At 41.1% G+C, this 26,331-nt stretch overlaps 2 protein-coding genes across 8 annotated transcripts; one reads left to right on the top strand and one right to left on the bottom strand.

The window, feature by feature from the left end:
* LOC147318906 (uncharacterized) lies at positions 1-14,305 on the bottom strand. 6 transcript variants are annotated; one of them, XM_086311087.1, is made up of 6 exons: positions 13,956-14,305; positions 11,091-11,150; positions 10,065-10,430; positions 6,012-6,251; positions 854-950; positions 1-532 (listed from the first exon to the last, which is right to left on the bottom strand). In XM_086311087.1, the coding sequence occupies exons 1-6, from the start codon at positions 13,963-13,965 to the stop codon at positions 472-474; spliced, it is 834 nt and encodes a 277-aa protein (XP_086167213.1). In that variant the 5' UTR covers positions 13,966-14,305; the 3' UTR covers positions 1-471. The 6 variants fall into 6 exon arrangements, with proteins under 6 accessions (XP_086167213.1, XP_086167210.1, XP_086167214.1 ...); XM_086311084.1 differs by lacking the exon at positions 13,956-14,305 and adding an exon at positions 11,651-13,928 and having other exon boundaries at positions 11,091-11,266; XM_086311088.1 differs by lacking the exon at positions 13,956-14,305 and adding an exon at positions 11,651-13,928.
* LOC147318905 (uncharacterized) lies at positions 13,400-26,331 on the top strand. Of its 2 annotated transcripts, XM_086311082.1 has the most exons (9): positions 13,400-13,581; positions 13,872-13,929; positions 18,343-18,690; positions 19,876-20,142; positions 21,306-21,593; positions 21,944-22,057; positions 22,233-22,291; positions 22,388-24,277; positions 24,671-26,331. In XM_086311082.1, the coding sequence occupies exons 2-9, from the start codon at positions 13,890-13,892 to the stop codon at positions 24,698-24,700; spliced, it is 3,036 nt and encodes a 1,011-aa protein (XP_086167208.1). In that variant the 5' UTR covers positions 13,400-13,581; positions 13,872-13,889; the 3' UTR covers positions 24,701-26,331. The 2 variants fall into 2 exon arrangements, with proteins under 2 accessions (XP_086167208.1, XP_086167209.1); XM_086311083.1 differs by lacking the exon at positions 13,400-13,581 and having other exon boundaries at positions 13,823-13,929.

The raw sequence follows: 26,331 nt of genomic DNA, 5'->3' as shown, positions 1-26,331 counted from the left end.
TCCTGCTTTCAAACTTTATTGGAAGGCTGATAAGCTTGTTGCATATCTGTGAAAATACATGCTTGAAGGAAATAAAATAACAAAAAGCACCGTTAATTTAAACAATCTTTGTGATCTGTTGATTTCCATCACATTACGTAGAGGGATTTCAGCATAAAGGCAATATTTTACAGCATATTTTAAGCATACAGCTTAGTTAACACAAGGTTACAAAATGCATGCTTATTGAACAGTTTCAGGTAAAGCCCAGCGGGAGGCAGTATAAGGCTGGCCCTTCAATCCACATATCCACTTTTTTTATATATATTTTTTTTATCTGTCCAGAAGCGGTTCGCTCTTCACATTGTTTCAGTGCAGTGAAAGGTCATAGTGCTCACAGGACAGGAAGGCCCTCCCCCATAGGCCAGTGCTCTTCCTGTTCTCCTCTCTGAGACACCTGAGCAGCATAATGTGGCTCAGGCACTTTTTTTTTTAGATGGTGTCATCTAAATGCTCGTGCAGCCTTTCTCCTCTGTTATTGTGCCTGTACCTCCTGAAAAGAAACCAAGTGTTCAATTTAGTGCAGCAACAGTGACAAACTGTACACTGGCTCGAGTAAAAATGACAATTGTTTTGTCAGCAGACGCAGGCTGGCCTGTCACGCCTCATGTTTGCACAGTATTGTGTGGGAGGACACCGTGTCACATTTTGCTGTTTCATTCTGTACCATCACCTTTTTTTTTTTTCCTTGTCGTTTTCTAAAGCATCCACTACCAGTGTCTTATTTTCTCGCTGCATATGGCTTTATCAACTGAGCATAGCCTGAAATGAGATTTGTGCTTGTGTCTGCCAGTGACTGTGTGCCTTACCGTACCTCCACAGCAGAAATGCGAGCACTCCTCCTAAACTCAGCAGGAGCAGGAGACAGACTACAGCTGCCGTCGCACTTCTGTTCTCGGTCTCACAAGGTGCTGTCAACCAGGAAAAAACAGCCGATGAGAGGAGGAACAAAGAAAAACAAACCCAAAGAAACAGAAAAAACAGAGGTCATCTGGCATGGCTGTTCTTAGAGGGTCCCCTGCAACAACTCCACACAGTCACTAAACTGACTGGAACACCAAGGGATAACAGGAGGCATCCTAAAATACCCTGACTGTCGCTGGATCATCATGCCTCTTGGCAGATACGAGGAATTGCATTTGTCTTGCCTGTTTAGCAGCAGTGGTAGCGGCAGTGGCAGTAGTGTTGGTAGTGATTTATTGATTGCACTCTGGAAAATCCTTTATCACTGAAACACCACCGGTGATACAATACACAGAACAGAACAGAAGCGCAATCAGGACACAGCTTCAATAGACACAATGCATTATGTACAGGAGTCCGATTCCTGAATATCCATGACACAGCACGGTGGGCTTTAAATAAAGTGTCAACAGGCGTAGCCACCTTTACATCGAACCGCCTGCTCCAGCCAAATGGGGATCAAGCATTGAGTTTTTTAATCTCATGTGGAGAAATGTGGATTTACATCCCAAGTAAATGCAGTATGACCATGAAAAAAGTGCTGCATTACAAGTCAAAGATAACTCTGACTTAAGTCCACGAGAGTATATTTTTATATATAAACACAAAAAGTAAAGAAATTTGTATTTGGTAGATTATTTCTTGCCAATAAATCGTACACCTTGAAAAACCTGCTTATTTAAATGAAGCCATGTTTGTAAGGAAAATGCGTTTGTGGGTTGAGCAGCAGAGTTGAGTATGTGGGCTGTGTCCATTAAAAACTTTCCAATTTTTCTCTTGCCAATCACAAACAGCTCTGACAAGTTTTTCATGGCCACAACCCACATACTCAACTCTGCTGCTCAACTCTGCTGCTCAACCCACAAACGCATTTTCCTTACAAACGTGATGCCATTTAAGGGAAAGATTTGTTGCCAAGGAGCACTGTTACAAAAAAAAAAAAAAAATCAACCAAACACAAACCTCCTTAATTTTGTGCAAAGTTTATCAAAATTATTGATAAAATCTGAGTATTACAAGCATTTTGTTGACACATAAAAAATCAAGTGGTCTACTGCAACGTGAGTCTATTGCATGATGCATTATAGATCATGTAGCATTTGTAATATCTTAAAAAATGTTTTATTCACACATATGCACAGCTTGGTACTAGCCATAGATGATTTTCAATTGCTTTATGATAAATTTATGCATGTCTCAATTTGCAAGATAACTATGGAACGCCAGGACTGCCATAATGAATTAATTAAATACACCATTAAATAATTAATTAAATGTGGCAATAATTAATTAAAATTGGAATTAATTAATTAAATAAATAGTTATGATATATGTAATTAATTAATTATTGACACATTTAATTAATTATTTATGTATTTCACGTTTTAATTAATTATTGACACATTTAATTAATTAATTATTGACATATTTAATTAATTATTTATGTATTTCACATTTTAATTAATTATTGACACATTTAATTAATTATTGACACATTTAATTAATTATTGACACATTTAATTAATTATTTAATGATATATTTATTTATTTCATTTTGGCAGTCCTGACGCCTGGCTCTCATCATGAAATAATTTTATCTGTCAGCCTCACCCATCAAACTCAGGGGGCGGGGTTAACGCTGATCGAGTCAAAACCATTGCTTTGGCCTGGTGGCCATTGTTTCTAGCACACAACAGAAAGCTAACAGAACTGAGCTTTGAAAAACCCTGTTTGTGTGTTACCAAATACCGTTTTAATATTTTTTTAGCCGAGAATGTAGTGGTTTAATCTTCATGTGTCTGGTCGGTTTGTCAAGATACAGCCTCTTTGCAAAAGTGTTTCGATGATTTCGGAGATGTCGTCCCAGTCTCACGGCAAAGCGTGGGATAGACCCGCTCGCCACGCAAGCAATCCCACCGACAAAGCGCAGGCCCCGGTACACAGCTGTAGTAACCCCCGCTGACTTCTTTTACTGAGGTTATATTTATCGATGTTTTATTTCCTGATGTTCTTATGTGTCCTACGTGTTTCAGTCGCCAATTCTGAATTATAACTAACATTAAAAACATGTTTAAGGAGGAGAGAGAGCAAATAAATCTGTTTAACATCTGATCTTTGGGTTTTTGTTCAGTAATCAGCGTGACCTGTGTATAAACACATAAAAGAGATAACGTTGGTGTTTCCGTCATGTAGTAACTGCTGGCTTTAACTGTACAAAGGTTGTTCGACACTATGAAACACATACAGACTTCATGATGTTCGGCTAATATTTTTATTGTGAATATTAATCATGCTGACCTCGCTCTGTACACCACGCAGCGAGGTCAGCATATCCACGATATCCTCAGCTCCATGAGTTAACACAAAGTTTCCCAGCTGACTATCTAACTGCCAACTATTCCAGAGACGTGAAAATATACAGCATAAAGAAAAGTGTAAGAGACTCAGCAGCAGATTAGAATAACAGTTATACATTTAATAAATCACCAAATGAATCCAAGAAACGAGCAAACCTGTTCCGACAATTTGAATTTGTATTCCCTCAGCTGCAGACTCGCTGCTGTTTAAATGTTTGAAAAGGAAGATTAGATATAAAAAACGTCAAACATAGACTCAGTCTGCCTTCACATTTGATATGAGGCCAGCACGTATAGTGGCCTCAGCAGGCTATTACTGAAATACACGTGCTATATCATAAACTATGATATAAACAGGGAGGTCCTATTAACATGTTTAGTTTTAAAGGACACCTTCCTGCCTTTAGTCTCATTCATGAGCAGTATTCGTTTTCTTCTAACATCCAGAAGTCTGCACAATGTGTTTCATAGTTTGTAACAAGCCTTTGACAGGTAAACATAACATGACCGAAAAAGCAAAAAAAAAAAAAAAAAAAAAAAAAAAGAGAGAGAGAGAGAGTGTTGACATAAGAAGAGAAAATGCTCTCAATTATGGAGACAGGCAAATGGTTCATTTATGTTTGATGTGTGTTTATTCCTCCCTAAATATCGTCGGTGAAGTTTGCCATGCACGTCAGATTTTCCTGCGCATTTTTATACCTCTGCCAACAGAGAGAGAAAAAAAAAATCACATTCTAACAGACAGCTGGTGCTTAGAATACAGTTGAATAACTATTAAAAAACAGATGATATTTAGATGATAGTTCAGTCTAACACATGTGCCAGTGAACCATTAAACGTCTGTGAAACTATGCAGTTATGAAACGTAACTTTAACCTCAGCCAAACCGATTTGCTCAGTTGTAAATAAAACAGCGAAGTAAACGTGACCCGACAGACAGAACCTGAGTGAATGAAGTCCAGCGTTTAACCACTGAGAGCTAAAACTCAGCTGAGGTTTCAAAGCTGTGTGCCGGTGATTGGACATCAGCCGCTGATAAAGCTGGCTCGCCTATAAAGTGCTCTGTAAGGAAACAAGCTCCAGCAGCTCTGCGCTCGGGGAAAATACTATATTTACTTATCTTGTGCAGAAAAATGCGCTGACATTGCGTTATATCGAGCACCGGCTGCCCAGTTAAACTGTGACTATCACCAGGTAACGTAGGCGTGTTTCTTGAATTAGCAGCAGGTGTTAAACAGCTGACAGATGAGGAGGAGGATGCATGCAGGTAAACTGAGGGTCTGCTGAGCTGATCGCTGGTTTCGTGAGAAAAATGTCAGCTCGTTCTTTATGTTACAGAAGCACAGAGACACAAGACCAGGCGGAAAGAGACGATCGTTCGGTGAAAATGAGAATCTGCGAATGCAACATGTGGAACACGGAGAGTGGAATATGTAAACAAACCGGTTAACGTAACCCCCTCGGTGCACTCTGCATGCTAACTGTTAGCAGAGCTAGTGAAATCTCTGAAAACATCTGAGCACTTTTGCAAGCATGTTCTATGTTGACAACCTGACCAGACATACGTCGCGACATTCGCGGCTAAAACACTGTTAAAAGTGTAGCTGGTGACAGAAAAACGGGGTATTTTAAAACTACACCACCACCATTGCTGCTTGTGATTTGATCTGCATTCTGGGATAACTGGCTGCCCCAAGTCTACACAAGCAATCGATTATCTAGGATCGACCTGTTTTGACTTACTTTGCACGGCAACCAATCAAATGTTAGAGAAGCTGCATGGGCAGCGTTAACCCCGCCCCCTGAGTTTGATGGGTGAGGCTGACAGATAAAATTATTTCATGACGAGAGCCAGGCGTCAGGACTGCCAAAATGAAATAAATAAATATATCATTAAATAATTAATTAAATGTGTCAATAATTAATTAAATGTGTCAATAATTAATTAAAATGTGAAATACATAAATAATTAATTAAATGTGTCAATAATTAATTAATTAAATGTGTCAATAATTAATTAAAATGTGAAATACATAAATAATTAATTAAATGTGTCAATAATTAATTAATTACATGTGTCATAACTATTTATTTAATTAATTAATTCCAATTTTAATTAATTATTGCCACATTTAATTAATTATTTAATGGTGTATTTAATTAATTCATTATGGCAGTCCTGGCGTTCCATAGATAACAAGACAGCGATCAAATTAATGTAGAGGATTTTTAAGAGAAATGTTCAAGTAAATAGATCCATCTCAAAATTGTAAAACCAACTCCAAAAAAAAGTTTATAATTAGAATATTTTAAGAGTTCAAAAACCCAATGTTCACACTCCTTTTTAGACCTCTTATGGTCTCCTTTATCCATTTAGCTGCTAAATGCTGGATCACATTTATCAGCTTCACTCTGACTTTGTGTGTCTGTCTTTTGATGTCAGACAGGAAGAGTTCAGTGTTTTTTATGACAACAACAGCTGGAAATTAAGTCAAGAACAGTGACAGTGAACCACAAAAGCCAAGCTAAAAAATAACCCACAGACCCAAGACGTGATAATTATCAGTGGCTTCATCCCTGTGGGGGGGATATTTCCCTTTACACTTCCACTGTTAATGTCATAAGTGTTGATTAAAAAAGGTAAAGCAGTACCTGCAGTGTAGGTGGCGGAACTATGGCCGAGCTTGTTGCTAACAATGCAGGTGAAGTGGCCACAGAGTGGAGAAATGGTAATAATTAATATTGTTCCATTGTTGGAGACTTTGCCCACCGCCTTGGTGATGTCGGCACTCTCGTGGCGCCAGCTGAATCTGGGATCAGTCCCCCAGGCCTCGTTACAAACAAGGAAGGAGTGGGACACGTTAATGCTGACGGAGACGTGGTGGACTGCCTCTGGAAAGACAGACAAACAGAGGTGAAATATGGAAATATGTGACAAGTATGTAGGTAAAGAATGCAGCGCTGGATGGAAACAAGAGGATATATGAAGTGCTCAGCCGTGGGCATCTATCTGTTATAGAATAAGAATAATGGCACACGGCTGTCCAAGAGGGTCTCAGACAAAGAATCATGAGAGACATTTAATGCTGTCAGGAGAAACTGGCTCAGTTTCAGAGACAATAATGAGATCAGAGAGAGAGGCATAATGTTGGAGAATGGGATGATGGAAAACCCTGGAAGCCGAGAGAGCAGATGTAGAGAAGAGTGGAGCTGATGAATTGATACTGTTAGGGCAGACAAATGAGAGTAAAAGCACAGAAGCTATGGGGAGACTGGATTCGTCTAGAGGGACAAACGCAAAAAGAAAGACCGGGAAAGTGGAGCCTGTAGGCAAATTTAATTCCAAGTGTTACATTATTAAATGAGACATCTACCAACAGAAGAAAACAATGCTTTCTACTGTGAAATTAAAGCGCATTCGTTATACTGTTGGTAATTATTGGAGTTAACACTTGAAAGGCCACAACAGAGTCAGCTGGAGAGTATTTGATGTATTCTTTCTTTCATATAATTACTCAGAGAGATTAATGTAAAGAGGCCAAGTTTTACATAAACTGCCGCAGCAACATATTCAAATAATTTAAAGCAAACAACATTTATATTCATATTTCAACTAACTGTTGGTATATTCTCCAGCAGCCCCACTATGTAGTAGGACCTTTTGTTCCCACGTCTTTACACTGGGACGTCTTAATGTTAATTTACTGCTGCTTTAGCATTTACTGCTGCCGTATTGAACCTTTAAACAAGTACCAGGTGGAGGTATGACGCATGGATGTAATTACACCATAATTTTACAATCAGTGGATATAACCATCAAAACGCTTCTAACTTAATGATTTATACTTAAAAATTCATACCCTCTCATGAGTCTCTTGTCTCTTGTTAAAGGCAAAATAATGGATTACACAGTAAAAAATGTACAGTAGCTTGGTGGTAATATTCTTTCCTCAAAGTCATCAGTGTTTAATTATCTGCATTCATTACTGTGCAAAAACTTTTGTTGTGTATCATCTAGAATTAGGACTGTTGTTAATGAATATTTATTATGAGATAATCCATACACTTCTTTTTGTAGTTAACCTATTGCCTGTTATTTATAATGTTTCATTGTGCCCACCATTGTTGTCCTCAAGCTGAACAAAACCAAAGCAAGATATTTTATTCGGGCAACCCAACATGTTAGATGGGTATCTCTCTGCTAATTGGTCTTATAGCTTCTTACCACTTTGACAGTGCTTCAAAATTTGATAAACAGGTGAGCTCTGTTGCTAAACTAAGGCATCTCAGTAAGGTGAAGGCCTCTCCCGCTGCATGACTTTGAGAGAGTAATTGTTTAAACTATTGCAATTCTTTATATGTTGACTTTGACCAGTCGTTTCATCATCGCCTCTGGGATGTGCAAAATGCAGAAGTTTGCCTTTTGACAGAACAGAAATGACGTGATCACCTATATTCTTGTTACACTTGCTCCTTACACAGACTTCGAGATCCAATTAAAATTTTTATTACATGTTTCTCAGTCTCAGTCATTTAGCACCACCTTGCTTAACTGAATTTTTGCAACCCTACAATCCTGCCAGAGCACTGACGTCTACGAACCAACTGCTTTAAGATGTTTCCGATTCAAGCTTAATAGCTGAGGTGATCGAGCCTTTTTAGTGGTGGCTCCTCATCTTTTGATCAACTTAGCTTACCAGCCTCTCAATCGTTTTAAAATGCTGTTAAAAACCTACTTTTTCTAACTTGCTTTGGGTCTAATTGAACAAGATACCTCAGCTTTTATTATTCAAAATTGTTTTTACTCAGTTTGAACTTGTGACGCTCTCCACTTTAGAGGATGTGGTTCACCATATTAAGCCCACAGGTTCCCCTCGGGATCCTTTTCCTCCACAATTTTTTAAAGACATTTTTCCTAGTATAGGGCAGTATGTCCTTGAAATTATTAACAGCAGTCTGTCTTCTGGTGTGGTTCCTGCAAATTTCAAACATGCAGTAGTGCAGCTACTGCTTAAGAAACCTGGCCTTGATCACAGTTTTAGCGAACTATAGGCCTATTTCCAAGCTGCCTTTACTTTCCAAGGTTTTAGAGAAAATCGTTTTTAGTCAACTGAAAGATTTTCTAGATGATAATGGCATCTTTGAGGTTTTTCAGTCAGGTTTCAAAACACTTCATAGCACAGAATCTGCATTATTAAGGGTTTTTAATGACATCCTTCTGGCATGTGATTCTGGTAACCATGTTGTCCTTGTCTTGCTTGACCTAACTGCTGCTTTTGACACCGTAGACCACAATATTCTAATTTCTCGATTAAGTGATGTAGTAGGTATTGGTGGCACTGCACTCAATTGGTTTAAGTCTTCTTTGTCAGATCGAACTTTCTCTGTCAGCCTTCTCGGTTCATCTTCTGCTCCTCTGTCATGCGGTGTCCCACAGGGCTCAATTTTAGGGCCACTACTGTTTTTACTGTATTTATTGCCTCTGGCTTCTATCCGTAGAAGGCATGGGATCGCATTTCATTGTTATGCCAAAGACTGCCAAATTTATTTGCCACTGAAGCAGAAGGGTGGCATCTCCATAAAACCTCTCATGACATGTCTAGATGACATTAGAGCTTGGTTGGCTCTAAACTTTTTAAATTTTAATGAAAAGAAAACAGAGTTGTTGGTGTTTGGACCCAGTGGTCCCTGTGAGTCCTCCTCTGTAGATTTGGGACCTCTGGAAGTTTATTTTAAACCTGTTGTTACTGATCTTGGTTTTAAGTTGGACAGTGATTTTAAATTGGACAACCAAATCAGAGCAGTGGTGAAGTCCAGTTTTTATCATTTAAGGCGACTGGCAAGAGTAAAATCTTTTCTTTCGAGGCAGCACCTTGAAATAGTGATCCATGCTTTTATTTCTTCCCGCCTGGACTACTGTAACGCACTTTATGTGGGGGTCAGACAGTCGTTGCTCTCATGTCTGCAGCTGGTTCAAAATGCTGCTGCACGACTCCTAACAGGAACTCGTAAAAGAATGCATATAACCCCTGTCCTGGCCTCACTACACTGGCTGCCTGTGTCTTTTAGAGTTTTGAAATTCTTATGTTTATTTTTAAATGCTTCACAGTCTTGCCCCGCCTTGCCTCTCTGAGCTTTTTCATCTCCACACACCCTGTCGGTCTCTCAGGTCAGCTGACCAGCTGCTCCTGGAGGTACTGAGATTGGTAGGAAGTCAACTTGAACCTGAAGTTTTATTTATAAGCTTCCAAATGACAACATCAGACACTTTAAGGTGCTTAATATTGTAAGGTAAAGACTCTACATTAGTAGAGAGGAAACCCCAACAACTAAACGCCCCCCTTTTAGCAAGCACTTGGCGACAGTGGGAAGGAAAAACTCCCTTCTAACAGGAAGAAACTTCCGTCAGAACCAGAGTCAGTGAGGGGTTACGCGACAACCTTTAAATGCTCATAATTTGAATTAAATGATCAACTATAGTAAATATAGAGCATCTTAACACTCAAGCAGTTGTTTATCCCTGCACTGTACCAGCAGTGTCTTTAAATTTCTCCATAACGTCTGTTACAACAAGCCTTTGTGGAGTGGGGACCTGGATAAATGGACAGCATACTAAAGTGACTGTGCACATATTTTACTAACAAAAGGGGATTTATCTAAGGCTGTCACAATAAATCCTCTCACGTGCCGGTCGTCATACTGTACCGTATTCCCTGACGATGCATTGTGTGGAGGTGTTGGCTCCTTGGCGATCTGTCACAGTCAGAGTGTACACGCCGCTGTCCGCTGTGGTGTATCCATTAATCTGGAGTGTCGTCTCCTGCTGCTCGGTGCTCACACGGACATTTGGCCTCGTACCAGCACACTTGAGACTCCTGCCAGAGCACGTGGCCAGTGTCACTCTCTCAATATTAAACCCCGTTTCCGGCTCGTGTTCCCAGGTTATTGTGGAGATGTCTTCCAGGTGTCCACGCTTGATCTGGGCTTTCAGATCCAGGCTGGATCCGGGGACTACATACACCGGCTCTTCATTGAGGATGTGCACTGACATACAATGGAGCCCACATGGCACTGAGAACAAAGATCGCACTGTTCTTTATTACATCGTCTTCTGTGCCTCTTTCACTTACGTGACTCATACAGTGCATATTTCTACTGCACTGGCCATGAAGACCTGCAGTATTCAATCAGACTTTTGCCTCTGGAGTGTTTGCATTGTACGAATAAAATAGAAAGCTAATGAAACAAACAATAACATAATATGTCATCGCCATCCTTCTCTGTATGCGCTTTATGAATATACTATAGCTAGTTGCTGTCAAATAATGTCAAGTTATGATTTATAATGCATGACAGCCATGCCTAATGTGATATCCATCAAACCACATCAATATCCTAAAATCTGTGTCAAAGCCTGGTAAGCCTGTGTGCATTTACCATGAGAGCTATTAATCATGTGTCTTAACTTGAAAGGCAAAGGATGGGGGAAACGTAAATAATGCAAGTGCGGTCATTAACGCAAGAGGCACTTTTGCGTAACAGTGCAACGTCTTAGGGTTGTTTTGATCATTCTTTGTGTGGCTGAGGAACAGAAACTGTGCCACTGTCTCAGCTTGAACAAAGAAAAAAGGGCAAAGCAACATAGCAATACTTTTTCCCTTCTTTGCTTTTTTTTTTTTTTTGCCTAATGACAAAATCATTAATATGGCGGGTACAACAAAAAAGGCTTACTCAAGAGAAACAGTGGGGCAACTCTCCAGCACAGGAAATACTGTAGATCCATAACACCTGCTGATGTAGACGGAGAGTAGAGAAAGAGGAATTTGTCCATGACCTCAGCAGCGGCACACAATTTCCTCTGTACTCAGGCAGCAGGGGTGCCACTGCAGCAAGAATAATAACACCACCTCCAGAGAAAATGTGAAATTAAAATGAGAGCAAAAACAATTACAGCCAGCATGTCCTTCTATTAAAAAAATGTAAGCCAAATGTTTAGGGCATTCTTTTTTTTTCTCCCCTCTTAATTTATTTGTGAAGTATCCAAAGAACAACAGTATTGGCATTGCAGACTGCAGTAAAATCAGAAGTTGGAACAAAACCGGGACACGTCTGCTGCCAAAACTAAAATGAAGCCCCTCAAGCACAGCTGCTACAGGAAAACACAGAGAGAACAGAGATAACGGTGCAAGAACACAACCCAACCTGCATGCATTAAATATAACCTAGAATTCCCCTTTTTGTTTACCTTGAAGTTATCCACATCAAAACCCTCTGCAGCGGGACTCACCTACCTTTCTAAACCCGAGACAGACAGCACAGTTGAGTCAGAGGTCTTCTGCTCTGTATTGACTTTCTCAGAGGTTAAAGTGCAGCGCAGTTCACCTCAGTGAGAAGAATTATGGCCCAAAACACCGCAATACCTTTAAAGGGCTTGCCATTGTAAGAAATATTCCAGTTTGAAACAGCAGTAAAGCCAGATGTCTTCTGGAGCTTCTTCTCTTCTCTCTGGCCTTTTCCCCCCTTCTCGTCATGTCCAACCCTTGTGTGTCACGTAGGCGTCATTTTCTTTTCCAACAGTCTACCTCCCACCCCACCACCACTTCCTGTACAGTCAATGCTCTTTTCTGCTTTGTGCTTTAAATAAGTTGAACTGTCTATTGTAAAACCACACCCTTTTTATTATAAGCACCACCCTGCTCCTTTCCTGGGCCTGTGTTCTAGCACACGCTCCCTGGACAATACAGCATATTTGATTCTAGATTTTCACACAGCTGCTTCTGAGCTGTTTGTTAATAGTGATAAAAAGAAATGGCTTTCTTTGGAAGGAAATCACTGACAATGTTGAAACGCATTCTTACAAAATAGGTTTTGTACTGCGGGCTTCTTATCCGGCACGAACACTAGTTGCCCTGCAGACACAATGCATTGTTTTGGTGTTGAATTGTAAAGAGGAACTAATACACGATTTACTCTATTTTTATTTCTTCCAATAATTGTCCCTTGCTTGCAACTGAGAAACCTCTTCAAGCATGTTAAGGGGAATGCCAGCGATTTCATTCCCTGGGAAAGTTTAGCTTTGTGTTAAAATCTGATCGCCAGCTGTTTTAAAGAAAACTGCAAGCGGATACAAATGAATCCATCAAACAAGATGATTTGATATGATCGAAAGCGCCACAACAGCCTCCGAACCAGCTCTGACACGAGATTGTTTTGCCACACGTGTCTCTTACACCACTAGAGCACTGAAGCATAATGACATCACTTATTCAGAGGTTAGCTCCACAGTTTCTCACTTTGGGGAGCACATCCTGGGGCACGGATATAATGAGCGATTTAAAAATGATTATAAAACCATTTGTATTTGCAAAGGATTTACGAATAATCATGGGAATCACAGCTGTGGCCCCCACTGAGTCTACAGAAAAGTGCTGTCAGTTGGAATTAACCAGTGGGTGGCACTAATACAACAGCTGAAAAATATCAACACTGTTAGCCCTCATATCAGCTTTTTTTTTTCTTTTTTTCCTTCTTCTTCCTCAGCAGACATCATCTATAAGCTTCTGGCTCCATATGCAAATGAATTACTTGCTGGGGTTGTTTCAGTTTGCTAATGTGTTACTGCACAAGCGAGCAGCTGAATCAAAGACTCAAATGTGTAAAGATGGTGCAATTATATGATTTTATCTGGTGCTCTAGGGGATCATGTCTTCTTCTTTCGACTGCTCCCTATAGGGGTCGCCACAGCGGATCATCACAGCGGATCATCTCCTATCTCACCCTCTCTCCCTTACATTCTCCTCTGTCAACCCGTTGCACTACATCCCCAAATCTCCCCTGTGGTTTAATTTTTTTTCAATTGCCTGGCAGCTCCATATTCAATATCCTTTCCCTGGTAGCCCTCCTCTGCACATGTCTAAAGCATCTCAGTCTTGCATCTTAACCACTGTGCTGACCTGAGATCACCTACCGGAAGGAAAATGCCAATGAATGATGAATGTGAAAGGAATCTACTTTCTCCAAATGGTGTCGCTGCAATGCAACAGCTGTTACTTCAAAGTTATTTCCCACCCACTGACCATTCTACCGCAAACAAATGACTGCGTCTTCTTTAAGAAAACAGGCGTGTCCGTCACAGGTATGAACAGAAATGTAGGAAGTAGCCGACAAGTGTTTTCGTCCTTACAGCACAAAACTAATATGTGGACAAAGGGGCTATACAGAGGTAAGCCTATTATAATATAACCTATACTACATACTATATTTAAGATGTTTATGTTTGTAAGTTTATTAATCAGATGTAAACCGAACTAGATGTATAGCCAGCCAGCACAGTAACAATATGATAAAATGTCCACACAGCATTTATTGGAAGAAATATCCACACCTATCCCAGCTACCGGAGAGAATGTCTTTAGGGATTTTTAAAAATATCCACACATGCATACATTTATTGTGTGCATATATATATATATCTTGTATAGTTAAGGTTTTAATGCTTTAATCTCCCAACAGACTGGCCTGACTGACGACATGAGACAACCTTTGCTCCTTATCAGCTTGTCGCTGGCAGGTAAAACAATTTGCACTGACAGTCACCTCTCCTCATGTCCCGCGTGCAAGGTTCAAACAGCTCACAAAAGTCTGTAAAGTCCAAAGAGTTTCGACTGAGTCTGTGCTGAGAGTGGAGGGAAAACAAGGCTGGGGAAAAGACGCCGTGGTATTCCAGGCACGTTTTAAAACAACTGCATTTCAAGCAGAAAGCTCGCCTTTAACCGCTCTTAAACCTGCGCGGCTGCATTCCCGTCGGTGCGCCGACTGAGTGACGTGATGCCTTCAGGGCCTGCTTACAGGCTCAAACATCTGAGCTTTCATCTCGTGATTCAGAACGAAGAGTGTCTTTTTTTTCTTTTAATGGGAAGGGCGAGTCTACAGGTTTTGAAAACAATAATATGAACAATAGGACTACTAGTAGCATCGATACCTGGCTATTGTTTTGAAAACATGACATAAAAAAGCAAACGCCTGCATAAGTCCTAAGAAAGGCGAAGTTTGCTCTTGTTTCAGTTATTTTTATTAAAAAAAAACAAAACAAAAAACGACATTTCCTTTTTTCTGTTTTTCTTGTTGTTTTGTTTGTTTTAGATCTACTGTATTTTAAGAAAAAGAGAGAGAGAGGGAGTGATTCTATGTATTTGTGAAATGTTTTTAAAGATTTATGAGTTCAGCAGGAACAAGTGAGCCCAGAAAAGGTTCAGAGGCAGAATAACACGATTTTTCTTCGCGGGGTTTGTTGATAGTAGCAAAAAATATAAAATAATGCCAGCCGCACTTAGCGCCTTGTGTTTCCTGTTTGTGAAAACCTTTTGCTCAAAAACAAAAAAGATCAGGCAACAAGCTTCTGAAAGCGAATTAGCGCCAGGAATGTAAATTATATTTTAATTTGTTCATTAACTAAGGGCTGTTCTTCATGCATGAGAGATAATTATTAAAGTATCAACATTTTCATATGATTAAATATTCATTTTGCTGCTATCGGCAGCTGCTTCTACACAGTTCTCATTCAACCTACACTGCTCATGAAAGCACTTCTCCAGTTCTTGTGCCTGCGGTTTGGTGGATGCGTTTCTGATAAATTCTTTGGTAAACAAGAAGCTGTTTAGTTTACATCTCCAGAAATGTTGTTCAGCTGAAAGTGACTTAACGAGAAGGACTGTCAAAAGAAACCGCCACACCCACTGGAGCAACCCACAGATTTAAAGTCCAGCCTCTTTGGGTACAAGTTTGCAGGTGAAAGTTTCATCATCACTCCGCTTTTGCTGCAATTGGCATGGCCTCTGGACTCTTTGCTGCAGTTCATTTCAGATCCATGTATCCAACTAAATCACTTTAATAGTGATTTATTAGACAGGCTTTACTTATTAAAGTCTAACTCTTAATGATGTCATAAATGCATCTTATTTTAGGTGCCCTTGTAAAAACGGCCTTGTAAAATCATTCCAACCGCACATGAAAGCATCAGCTCTGGGCTGCTTCACTCGTTATCATTTCTCACTTCTGACTCATTAGCCTTTATTCTGACTTTTTTTTTTTTTTTTTTTAAGAAGACAACAAACCTAAAAGCCTAAAACACTTTTGTTGTCTTTAAGAAATCAGTGGGGAAACCTGAATACAGGCCATTTCACTGGTGTCATTTTATTCTCTGCTCTCCTGTGAAAATCGTATAAAGGCAGTCCAGCGAGACTGATCAGGACCATATTGATTTATTCACTATAAATCACTGGCTGGTGTGTTGTCGCATAGAAGCTTTATATGCCAGTAAAAAAAGGCATTGAAAATTCAGCAGGGCTTTTCCAGCTTCAATCTGCAATACTAACACAAAACACACACAGAGAGGAATGGTAGCTAAAGACAAAAGCACATATTTCCTTCTTTATTCCCATGCAGATTTCAAATTGACAAACATGCAAACAGCAGAAGAACTTAAATTCAGTTTTTCTTTGGAATGTAGTTGCTTAAAAAAATCGCTTATGCACCACTGATTTTGTGAAGAGAGACAGCAAATATGATTATGACATGGCTTACAATAAGTCAGGCTAACAAAAACACAAAATAGATGTTTAGTTTGGGATCACTTACAATCCAAAAATCATGGTGTGAAATCGATGAGGAAGGAAAGAGTGTGTACCTTACTAATGGGTTTTTACCCCCTGAGCCCACTGTGTGTATCTATAGATTTTCTCCTCTGCAGTGGTGAAAGATGTACTCAGATCCTTGGGGTAAAACTACAAATTTAAGAATACTATGCTATTAGAAGTATTCCAAAACCCCATATAAGTGAAAATGCAGATGCTTTCTTTTCATTCTAAAAAACATGTAGGTGCATCTCTGTAACCTAAACATTTTTGTAAATACCATTTTTTTTCCAGTTTTCATTATTATTATTTTAATTTAGAAATGTTACCGTTTTATTCCATTCTGCTCCCAAAACAAAAATGCTCAGAGATGTGTCCCACACCTTTCCCCTTCTTATTCACCAATCTGCATTATTATATCGCGGTAACACAAACATGCAGACACACACCAGACACTATGCTAGTACTTGCCTTAATTCTTCAGATTCAGCAAGCTGCTGGAAACATTCCTCAAAGATTTTGGTCCATATTGATATGATCACAAAGTTGCAGCAGATTTGTTGGTTGCACATCCGTGATGCAAATTTCCTGATCTGCTGCAGAGGTGCTCTGTTAAATTGAGATCTGGTTATTTTAATACAGGGAACAAACTATTGCCAGTCGGACTGACCCCCGGCTGCCAATCATCTATTCTTGGAGATGATTTGAGATGATTTGAGCTTTTCGACATGTTAACCTCATCAGAAAATGGGTACACTAGCAGCAATACTCAGGTCGGCTTTGACTCAGTTGGTGCTAAGGAGTCCCCGCATTACTACACAAACATCACCACCCTATTACAAAGAAGAACGGATCCATGCTTTTCTGTTGCTTCAGAAACTGTAGCTCGTTACATCAGTCAGTGTTTCTAATCTTCTGTTGTCAAGTTTGATGAGCCTGTGTGAATTACAGCCTCATTTTCCTGTTCTCAGCTGACAGGAGTTGCATCCTCTGTGGTCTTCTGCCTCAAGGTTTGACGCATTCAGAGATGCTCTTCTGCATACCTTGGTTATAACGAGTCCTTATTTGAGTCACTGTTGCCTTCCTGTCAGCTCGAAGCAGCCTGACCATTTTCCTCTGACCTCTTGACATTAACAAGATATTTTTGCCCAGAAAACTGCTGCTGACCAGATATTCTCTTCTTTTGGATAATTTTCTGTAAAGTTTAGAGATGGTTGTGTGGGGAAACTCCCAACAGATCAACAGTTTCTGAAATATTCAGACCAGTGAGTCAAGCATCGACAACCATGCCATGTTAAAAGTCACTTAAATCACATTTTCTCCTGTGACGTTCAGTTTGAGCTTCAGTAGGTCGTCTTGACAGTGCTTACTTGCCCAAATGCATTGTGTTGCTTCCATGTGATTGGCTGATTAGACATTTGTATTAATGAGCAGTTAAACAGCTGTACCTACTAAAGTGGGAGTGTATTTGCCCATGGACTGTTAATAGCATTTTTAACTTTCAAGAGAATCCCCTCTTTTCAGTACTTGCTACTGTAACCAACACTAGATGCTTATTTTTCTCTTTTTTTTCTTTCTTTTTTAGTTGTTGCTGTAAACAGAACAGAAACCAAATCCAGCTCAGACATAAGTTTGACCAATTTTTCATAGTGAAAAATGACCTGAACATGACCCGTTCCCTTGTGGGAGTATCTAAGTAATGTGGGCTGTTGCAGTGGATGGCCTTGCTTTCGCCTGGCTTTTTGGAGGGTGACTTTTCTTCCCAATAGTTAAACTGGCTCTCCATTTTCAGCTAGGCAGTTGTTTGAACTTTCTCCATCTGTCTCTGGTTTTGGTCGAAGCCACAGCTTCTCAAATGACACTATAATGCGTCACCATCAAAGTATGAGAACCGTTTTGCTGTTTATGTTGGTTTTAAATTACTTGTTTGTTGAATGAACTGATGACTCATTATTGAGGAAGGAAGAAATAAAAAAGCCATACATTGATTTTATTCCTTAGTTTTTTCTAAGACTCTTTTGTCTAGACTCTTCTAATTTCTGCAGAAGGTCACAAAACAAAAACGCTGAGATGCACTGATTTAATTTTTAAAAATACACCGTGTTTATGCTTATCTTTGCCTGGATTACCCTGAAATTTGATGTAAACAGTCATGTGTCCTCAGGTGCTATTATGATGACGGCTAATTTCACTATCTAGTATATTTATTTTCGTAAAAAAAGATTACATTCTTATCAGGTTCTGCTGCACGTTGTTTGAAATATAAAACATTTCCTCCACCCTAAATTGAAATGATAAACATTGTAAGCACTGCATCTTTAATATCTCTCTTTTTTTGATTGTTTGTTTAGTTCTCCTCCCCGTCGGTGTACTGGGTCAGAAACCGGTGGTGATCAATTTCCAGACAAACCCAGTGTTGTCTCAAACTGGTACTGATGTAGTGTTCACATTGCTGAACCTACCAAGTGTCCTGACCATCACATGGTTGTATGAGAACAGGCCTTTGGGCGTGTGGGCTGGAGGGACCTCAACGGTTGAACCACCACCGCAGTTCCAGGGCAGGGTCTCCATCACTGCCAACACGCTCAGAATTGGAAGTGCCCAGCTCCAGGATGCGGGGAGCTACCAGGCAACGGTGCTTCCCACTTCTAACACAAACCTGTCTGTGAACACCGGATCAGTACAGCTGAGAGTGTTTGGTAAGAGATAAAGAAGTGCCCCTGTGAGTTGATTTAAGAGAGAGTTGGGAAGTGGGGTGGTAAGGGAAAGTGGAGGGCTTGTAGAGTGTGTGGGGGGAGAGAGGTTTTGAGGGAAGCGATAATGTTAGGGAGGAATACCAGGGAGTAAAAAGAGAAGAGGGAGGATTCGGAACAAGTAAGAGAATTAGTCTGGGAGGTATAATGAAATTAGTGACCCATAGTAGGCGAGGTAAAAATTAATGAAAAAAGAGGAGGGGATGAAGCCAGTGGCTCAGGGCTTTATGCTAATTAAAACTCATCCAATATGCAGCATTCATGCTCTTAGATGTTTGATATTATAGCAGTCTAAATGTAGCGTTGCATTTGCATACAGTACATACTGTATTTGCATTCATTTATATTCAGTACTGTAATGGAGCCCGAACAGCTGAGGGTCTCTCTTTATTTTCAGTCAGCTGCCCACGCTGCAGGGATGATGTACAGATTTTCTCAACCTTCTTACCACCAGTGCTAATAGGGTGCCAGAGAGACCGAATTGTTAGAGGCACTAGTCTATTATTGCTGAAAGGTCACATTCTCCAAACTCACCACAGCAAGTTCATGTCATGGAACAGCCACGTCCTTCTGCACGACTCTCAGCCTCCTACTTACTCGTTCATAGCTTCCTCTTGAAATGAAAGGCAGCCAAAATGCTAAAATATAAATCCTGCTGCTGATTCACAGGTGATCTGCAAAAACAGGAGTGATTGGAGTTATTTAGTAGTTGCTCGAATGTTTTTGTTTGTTTGCTGTAGCTGCTGAGGTTCTCTCTTAGTCACCGCTTCCTCCTCCTCCATCCGTATGCCCCCTCTTCTCCTTTTCCAATTATTTAACTTAGGCTGCTCGCCAAGAGGCATTTCGGGTACCACTCACACCGTCTGCCCCCTTATTCGCCATCTGTGCCTCTATCTGAACGGTGTCCCTTCTCAGCTCTCACTTGCTTTGATTACAACAAATTATCCTCAACAGATACATAAAGCTGCCCTCTATTGTTCTGTCACTCCAACTTTTGAAGTGAGCTCCCTCTCGTTCTCTTTCTCTCTCAAACACTCAGGCTCATACCTATAGTAGTCGTTAATTTTAAAATCTTTTCTCAACATTTCTGCTTTTGCGGCTCTTTGGTAAAGTTTATTTTTCTTCCCATAGATGCCGTAGCCGGAGTGAGTTTGTCTGTGCCTTTAGTACCATTGGAGGGGGGAAATGTGTCTCTGAGTTGTACATGGACTGCTGGGACGGAGATTACAGTCCAGTGGGGCAAAGGAGGCTCAACAGTCACTGCTGACTCCAGGATCACCATCTCCGGTGGCTCTCTCATCATTAACCCAGCCAGACGGAGTGATGCGGGGGAGTACACATGTACAGCCAGCAACCCCGTCAGTGCCCAAACTGCCACAAAGAGCCTCACTATCTACTGTGAGTTTGTAGTGATTAAGACAAGAGGAAGCTAATCTGCTGTAGCCACTGCAAATAGCAGTAGCTTATCTGCTTACCCCCATTGCACTGCATACAGTATGCTGAAGTGCACTCAGAGTGCACAGAACATTGTCCAAAAGCTTATTGTTGTGCTTCTGGCTTTGTTTCGATCACAACAGTAATTCAGTAATTCTCATGTTACAACTGCTATGCTTCTGATCGGTGTCCTCAAAGATCTAACGTGTATTTTTTGTGTGTCCGAAATAAATCCCATCCTCTGTAGCCACAGACGTATTCATTCACAGGGGCTGCTGTACTGTAGACTGATAACAGCTGGTAAAACTGAAAGTGCAGCTAATGATTACTTTCAATGTCACCTTATCTCTTGATTTATTTTTTTTCTCCATTAATTATTCAGGCCAGTTTTTCAATTTCAACCACAATTTCCCAGTTTGGTGAACTGGGCAGTAATCAGAAACAGAAATCAACCATAAATCTGCAAAGCCTGCATGTGGGAAACTATAACAAGCAAATATTTACAATAGTTTCCATCTTTTTTTTTTAAATTAATGCATTTCTTCAGTTAAGCTGTGCTGACATCAGACCAGCTGAGTTTAGGGTAGTAGTTAATGTTTGCCCACTAACTGCATTCTTGGTGGTTCAGTCCTTTTGACACTGAAGCTGCCAAAGTGTCCTTGGGAATACATGGCGGTTTGAAACAAGCATCATGTGGGAGAAATTCCATCCATATTTCCGATAAACAACATACACAATGTTTATTTAAGTCGTACTTGATTCGTACTAGCTTATAATCATGTTTTAAGAAGAAAAATACAAAAGTTGCCACTTCAGTGAGTGAATTATACTGTGAGGCATGCAAGTCATGCAATACATGTAAAAATAACCTTCAGAGAGAACATTTTCTTATTTTTTCTGTATGGCAAAACTCCATTAGCCGAATAACTTGCTGTCAAGATTAAAGACAGTTCACCAGAGTGATTTATCTTGATGTCTTTAAAATAAAATTGACAAAATGATAACTCCTTTAGCTGAACATATAATCCGTGCCTTTGCTTTTTGAGATATAAAACTGTGCTCATTGTACTTGTGAAGTAAATCTTTCTGGTGCTGATAACTTTGTCCTCTAATAATCAACAAACCAGATGGCCCTGACACCCCTGTGCTGACCAAGGACACCCCGAAACAGTGTGTCGGAGGAGGGGACGTGGTGGTGGGACAGACGGCTCGTCTCACCTGTACGTCTAACTCGCTGCCTCCTGCGCTCTTCTCTTGGCAACTCGACGGACAGCCTATCACAAATAGCCCGCCGGACAGCGGGGCGCTCACCATTCAGACTTATTCGAAAAATCAGAGCGGCCGATACGCCTGCACGGCCAGAAACGCCATCACTGGAAACACGTCAACCCAGAGCACAGTCTTTGCCATCGTGGGTGAGTTATGGTGAACGCTGACCTCGCTCTGACTGATTATGATGACAGTTGGTTTTGGACTCCGTCCTCATATCTGTCTTCACGACAGGAGAGGGACAGAAAGTATCCTGGGAGATTGATCTGCTGAGAATGCGGTCAAAGTCATTCAGTGAACCAGCCCGACTCATCCCTTTATTTTCACTTGTTTCCTCACCCCCCTCTTTCTTTGCAATTACTTTATCATTCCTTTTTTTAGAATCTTCACCTCCTCTTGTCTCATTTTTTTCTTTGCCTCCTCTTGTTTGTCTGAGCCTCCAGACTCATTATCTTTATTAATTCTCCCCCCTGTGACACCATTCCTTCTATTTCAGACGTATGCTTCAGCGGAGGGGAAGTGGCGGGGATTGTGATTGGCTCTTTCCTGGGCATCTTAATCATCGTGCTCCTCATCGTGCTCATTTTCTTTCTTGTGCGAAGAAGGAAGGGTGAGTTCGTGTGTGTGTATGACCACAAACCTTGTGTTTGTCCACTCTTAAAAAATTTATTGTATATTTTGTGAAGCAAAACACTTTTCATCACAGTCTTTATTAGCATCTTTACTTTAAAAGTAGTCCATTAATTTTTCCTTGCAATGTTGCAATATTATTTGTTTTATTAAAGCATTAAGACAAAGGGAAACTGCGCTGGTTCCAAAGACCAACCCAAATCAAAGGCCTGTGGTAAGCCCCTGTAAAATTTTAACTACAGATCTGATTTATTGACAATTCTTTTTTGTTCTCATTCCATTTTTCCTTTTTCTGTGTCTTTCCATTAAGCCCGCAGATCCACAGCCTAATGGTAGAAGGGATTTGGATCAAGGTCCCAACCCTCCCCTCTATCAACACAACTCTGACCGCTTATACAGAGCTGCACGCCAAAGCCTTGACAACCTGCAGACACTGCCGCCAAATGGGCTGCGTAACTCTGACAACCGCCAACACAATAGCCATACGCACACAAATGGACTCCTACACAATGCTATTCAGAACACCAATTCATATCCACATAATGGCATTGACAACCCGGCTTTCGTGCAGACCGATGCTCAGAATACAAACACACTCCCAAACACACAGCAGCAAAATCCTAACATTCTCATACAGACTGGCCCTGCCCAGGGCGGCGGCCAGCCGCAGGCGGTTCATGTCAGCCTTAACGCGCTGCCGCAAACTACCCAGCCGAACAACAATGCACAGTTGCCCGCCATTCATGTCAATCTTAACTCGTATCCAACTGGTGGCCAACAGACACAGCAAGACATTTCTTTTCCCTTTACCAATGCAGCCAATAATAACGCTTCACAAATCCAACACAGCCTGATGCCTGCAGGGCAGTCTAATCCCAGAATGCAAAGTGGCAGACCCTATCCTAGTGACCCCCAGGATGCTCAAGTAAACGCATATCAGCAAGATCAACCAGGACTTATTCCGACTGGATACACACATTATAACAGTAATAACACTTCACAGAGGAATGCCAACACACAAACATACCAGGAACCAGAGTCTCACAGGAGGTCTGACAGGAACTCTGGAAGACAAGAGGCCACTCCTAGTTCCTCCCGTCGACAGATGTCTTGGGATTTCCTCAGAGGGACACCAGCGTATCCCAACGGCACGCAAGACAGAGGACAGACATCATCTGAGTACACCAGTGATACTACAGACTATACCAGCCATGCTCCCATACGCGAAGGAAGAACAACAAACAGATCTCAGCCTCGAACTCAGAGACAAACTGCTTCCCGTAGCAGGGCTCCACCCAGACAAGATGCATCATTAGCTGACAGACGCTCGCGGCACCACTCGGCTGATTTTCAGCAGGTACTCTCTGGCATTTTAACCCAGCACGAGTCCTCACAACGCACACAGAGAAGCCCCCACACACAAAGGGAAAGTGCTCAGCGAGACATCAGAGGTTCGCCTCGTAGCCAGTCTGCCCCCAGGCAGGAAGCCACTCACAGCAATAACCCCCAGGCACTGCCTCCCACTGCCTCTGTAGGCCACTCTGCTGTCTCACAAGGACCCACCATACAACAGGGACTGACTGCACCGCAGGGTGCGGACACAAGAGCTTTGGCTGATCCTAATCATCTTCAACAGGCACACATGGCTCAGCAAAACAAAACAGCACCAGTTCAAACAGCACCACAAGGCGTGGGTACACAGACACAGCCTGTCACACATGGTGCTGGTCAAGCTCCCCAAAGGGGAACTGCTCCAGCCCCATATCCCTCCAGCCAGCAAAAACCCAGCAATCTAACCCAGGCTGCACTCAAAGCCCACACTGCAAGGGCTCAGACATTTCAAAATCGGAGACAGCAGACCCAGGCTGCCCTGCTTCACCCCGGACCACAGACTCAAGCTCCAGCTGCTGGGGATCAGCACCCACCGACTCCTCCTCCTGTTATCCCCCTCAGAGAGTTTCAAACGCTCCCTAAAGAGCGCAAACACCATAAATCCCCTGGTAGAGCCCCGGAGCCCCCAAGACCTCCAGTTAATATGCCAGTGGCTCAGCGACCTGATGCGCATCGCCATCACACCGTGATGCCTACCAACCATCATCACCAACCTCGGAATGGCCACATGCATGTCACCGCACACAGGCACGGCCACGCTCATGCTCATGGCCATGGGCAGCCTGCCCACTTAGCTCACCAAAGGCAGGTGAGTGTGAGACACAGCACGATAGCAGCCAACAGCTGCCATATGTTTGATATTGCAGATTTCCAGCATGCGGCTGTCTCTGACGTGCACTTTTGTGCCTGTGTTGTCCTGCTTCCTGCGTACTTGCATTTATACGAGGCCTGCTCCTTCTTTCACTGTCTGCTCAACAGTTGCTGCCTCAGTCTTTTTTGAAAGATGCTTGACAGTCAGTCTTAAAAAGTGTTGCAATTTTTGGGTTGACAGTGTTTGTCAGTGCCGTAAAATTGTATTTAGTCTCGAGTGTTTGTGACATTGTGGCAGTTTTTAAAGTAGCATTGTGTGTCAGGTGTCCTGCTTTTTTTTGGTGTCTGTGTGTGTCACATCGGCAATGAAGGGCTTGTTGTGTGTCTCCAGCAACAGGCTCACAGAGGGAGACCAAGATGATGACAGATGTCAGCAAACTACACTCTGCAACTGTCCTGTGAACAAACAGCCGACAGACGAGATCCAATATACCACCAAGCAAGACTGACTGCATGGGGTTTAGCACTTTAAAAAGCTGTCAAACGCTGTCATAACTGACTCCTGAAATCAGTTATTTTTTTATGGAAAAAAAAAAAACGAAGACTGGGGTGAGAAATGTTTTCTGAAAAGATATTAGAAATTATCTTAAAGGAGGTTCGAGCTACCCTTTTTAAGGGGAAAAAATTACACTTACTACAAAGCTCCATAATCAACAAACCTTTGGAAATACAATAACTGTGTCCCACACCCAGTTATTGGACTGCTTTGTACTTCTGAAGCACATGTATCACAATTTGCCAAGGGCCTGTTTTTTTTTTTTTTTTTTAAAGTGCAGTGATCCATAGGACCTGAAGAAGTTCATGTCCTCTCATCTATTTATCAGCAGCACTAAACAACTAAACTGCCCAAATAAAATGCACACGAGGTAGCTGCGTGAATATCCGTGACTACCTGAGCCAGTAATGACAAACAATAAATGAGAAAGGACCCTGCACAAGATGGACTCGGCCCCTGGGAGCAGTCATGAATGATGAAATTAGCAGCAGGGGTGGTCTTGATTTACTTGGAGCTATTTATTTTGTGCCTTCTGTTTACAGATGCCTCTTATGACACTTCTCAATTAAAGGGATTCGCTCCAGTGGTGCTGGGAAATAATGCTCTGCTTACTATGAGGGGGATCCCCCCCAAATGGATGGGCGCCTATTAATTAAATGCTTTTATGTGACTTAAATGACTTGGAAAATAATCATACCCGTGCACGAATGAGGTCAGCACAAAAAAAAAAAAAAACCTGAGCTGCCGCACTTTCTGCTGAAAAAGCAGTGTAACAATTTACGGGTTCATAGACGGCTCATTAAAAATGAAAGATTGTCGTTATTAGCTTTTTTTTTTTCCCTTTTTTAAACTCAGGGTATAATTTTATATTGATGATAAGTTGCACTAATTGATATCGGTGGTGTTGTTTTGTATGTTTTATTTAATACTGATATAGTTCTGTTTCTCCTAACAGAACCAACAGCTCGGGCACTGCGTTGCACCAAATGTGTAACAAAAAGTTGGAAATGAATTGTGTCACATAAATTTTGTGCTGGCTAAAAGTTCAAAGGGTTTAAAATGTCACATCCCGAGCCTCCAGCAAAACCATTTACCGCTAGTATGCATCTGTTACGAGATTTTTTTTTTAAAAACAGGGCATGTATTTGTGACCTTTTTATTATTATTAGCAGACAAAAAGTGGATATGTCAATCAAAGCCTCAGGTTAAGAAATTGAAAAGTCTCTTTTCTTCCCCTGGAACTTATTTGGCATTAAGAATACAAATCACAGAATATCCCCAACTCTGTTCTTTAATATTGAAATGAATAAGCTCAGCGTTTGAAACCAACATGAAAAACTACTCAGCGCATATGGAAGCTCCAACCAGACATCTGGAGCACCATAATTCCTTTGGTTCTTGTTTTGGAAAATGAATGCTTGTAAACAGTTCATACAGATGTTCCAAGTGAGATGATAAAAGTACAGTATTTATCATGAGAAGAATGTGTATATATT

This window comes from Aulonocara sp. 'chitande type north' Nkhata Bay, linkage group LG11 (assembly GCF_057382095.1).
Source record: "Aulonocara sp. 'chitande type north' Nkhata Bay isolate Kocher_YH1m ecotype deep benthic linkage group LG11, A_spYH_male_GT1.1, whole genome shotgun sequence".
In the NCBI taxonomy this organism is placed as follows: Eukaryota; Metazoa; Chordata; class Actinopteri; order Cichliformes; family Cichlidae; genus Aulonocara; species Aulonocara sp. 'chitande type north' Nkhata Bay.
Note: the sequence above shows the minus strand (reverse complement) of the source record. Positions and strands in the feature narration are given on the sequence as shown.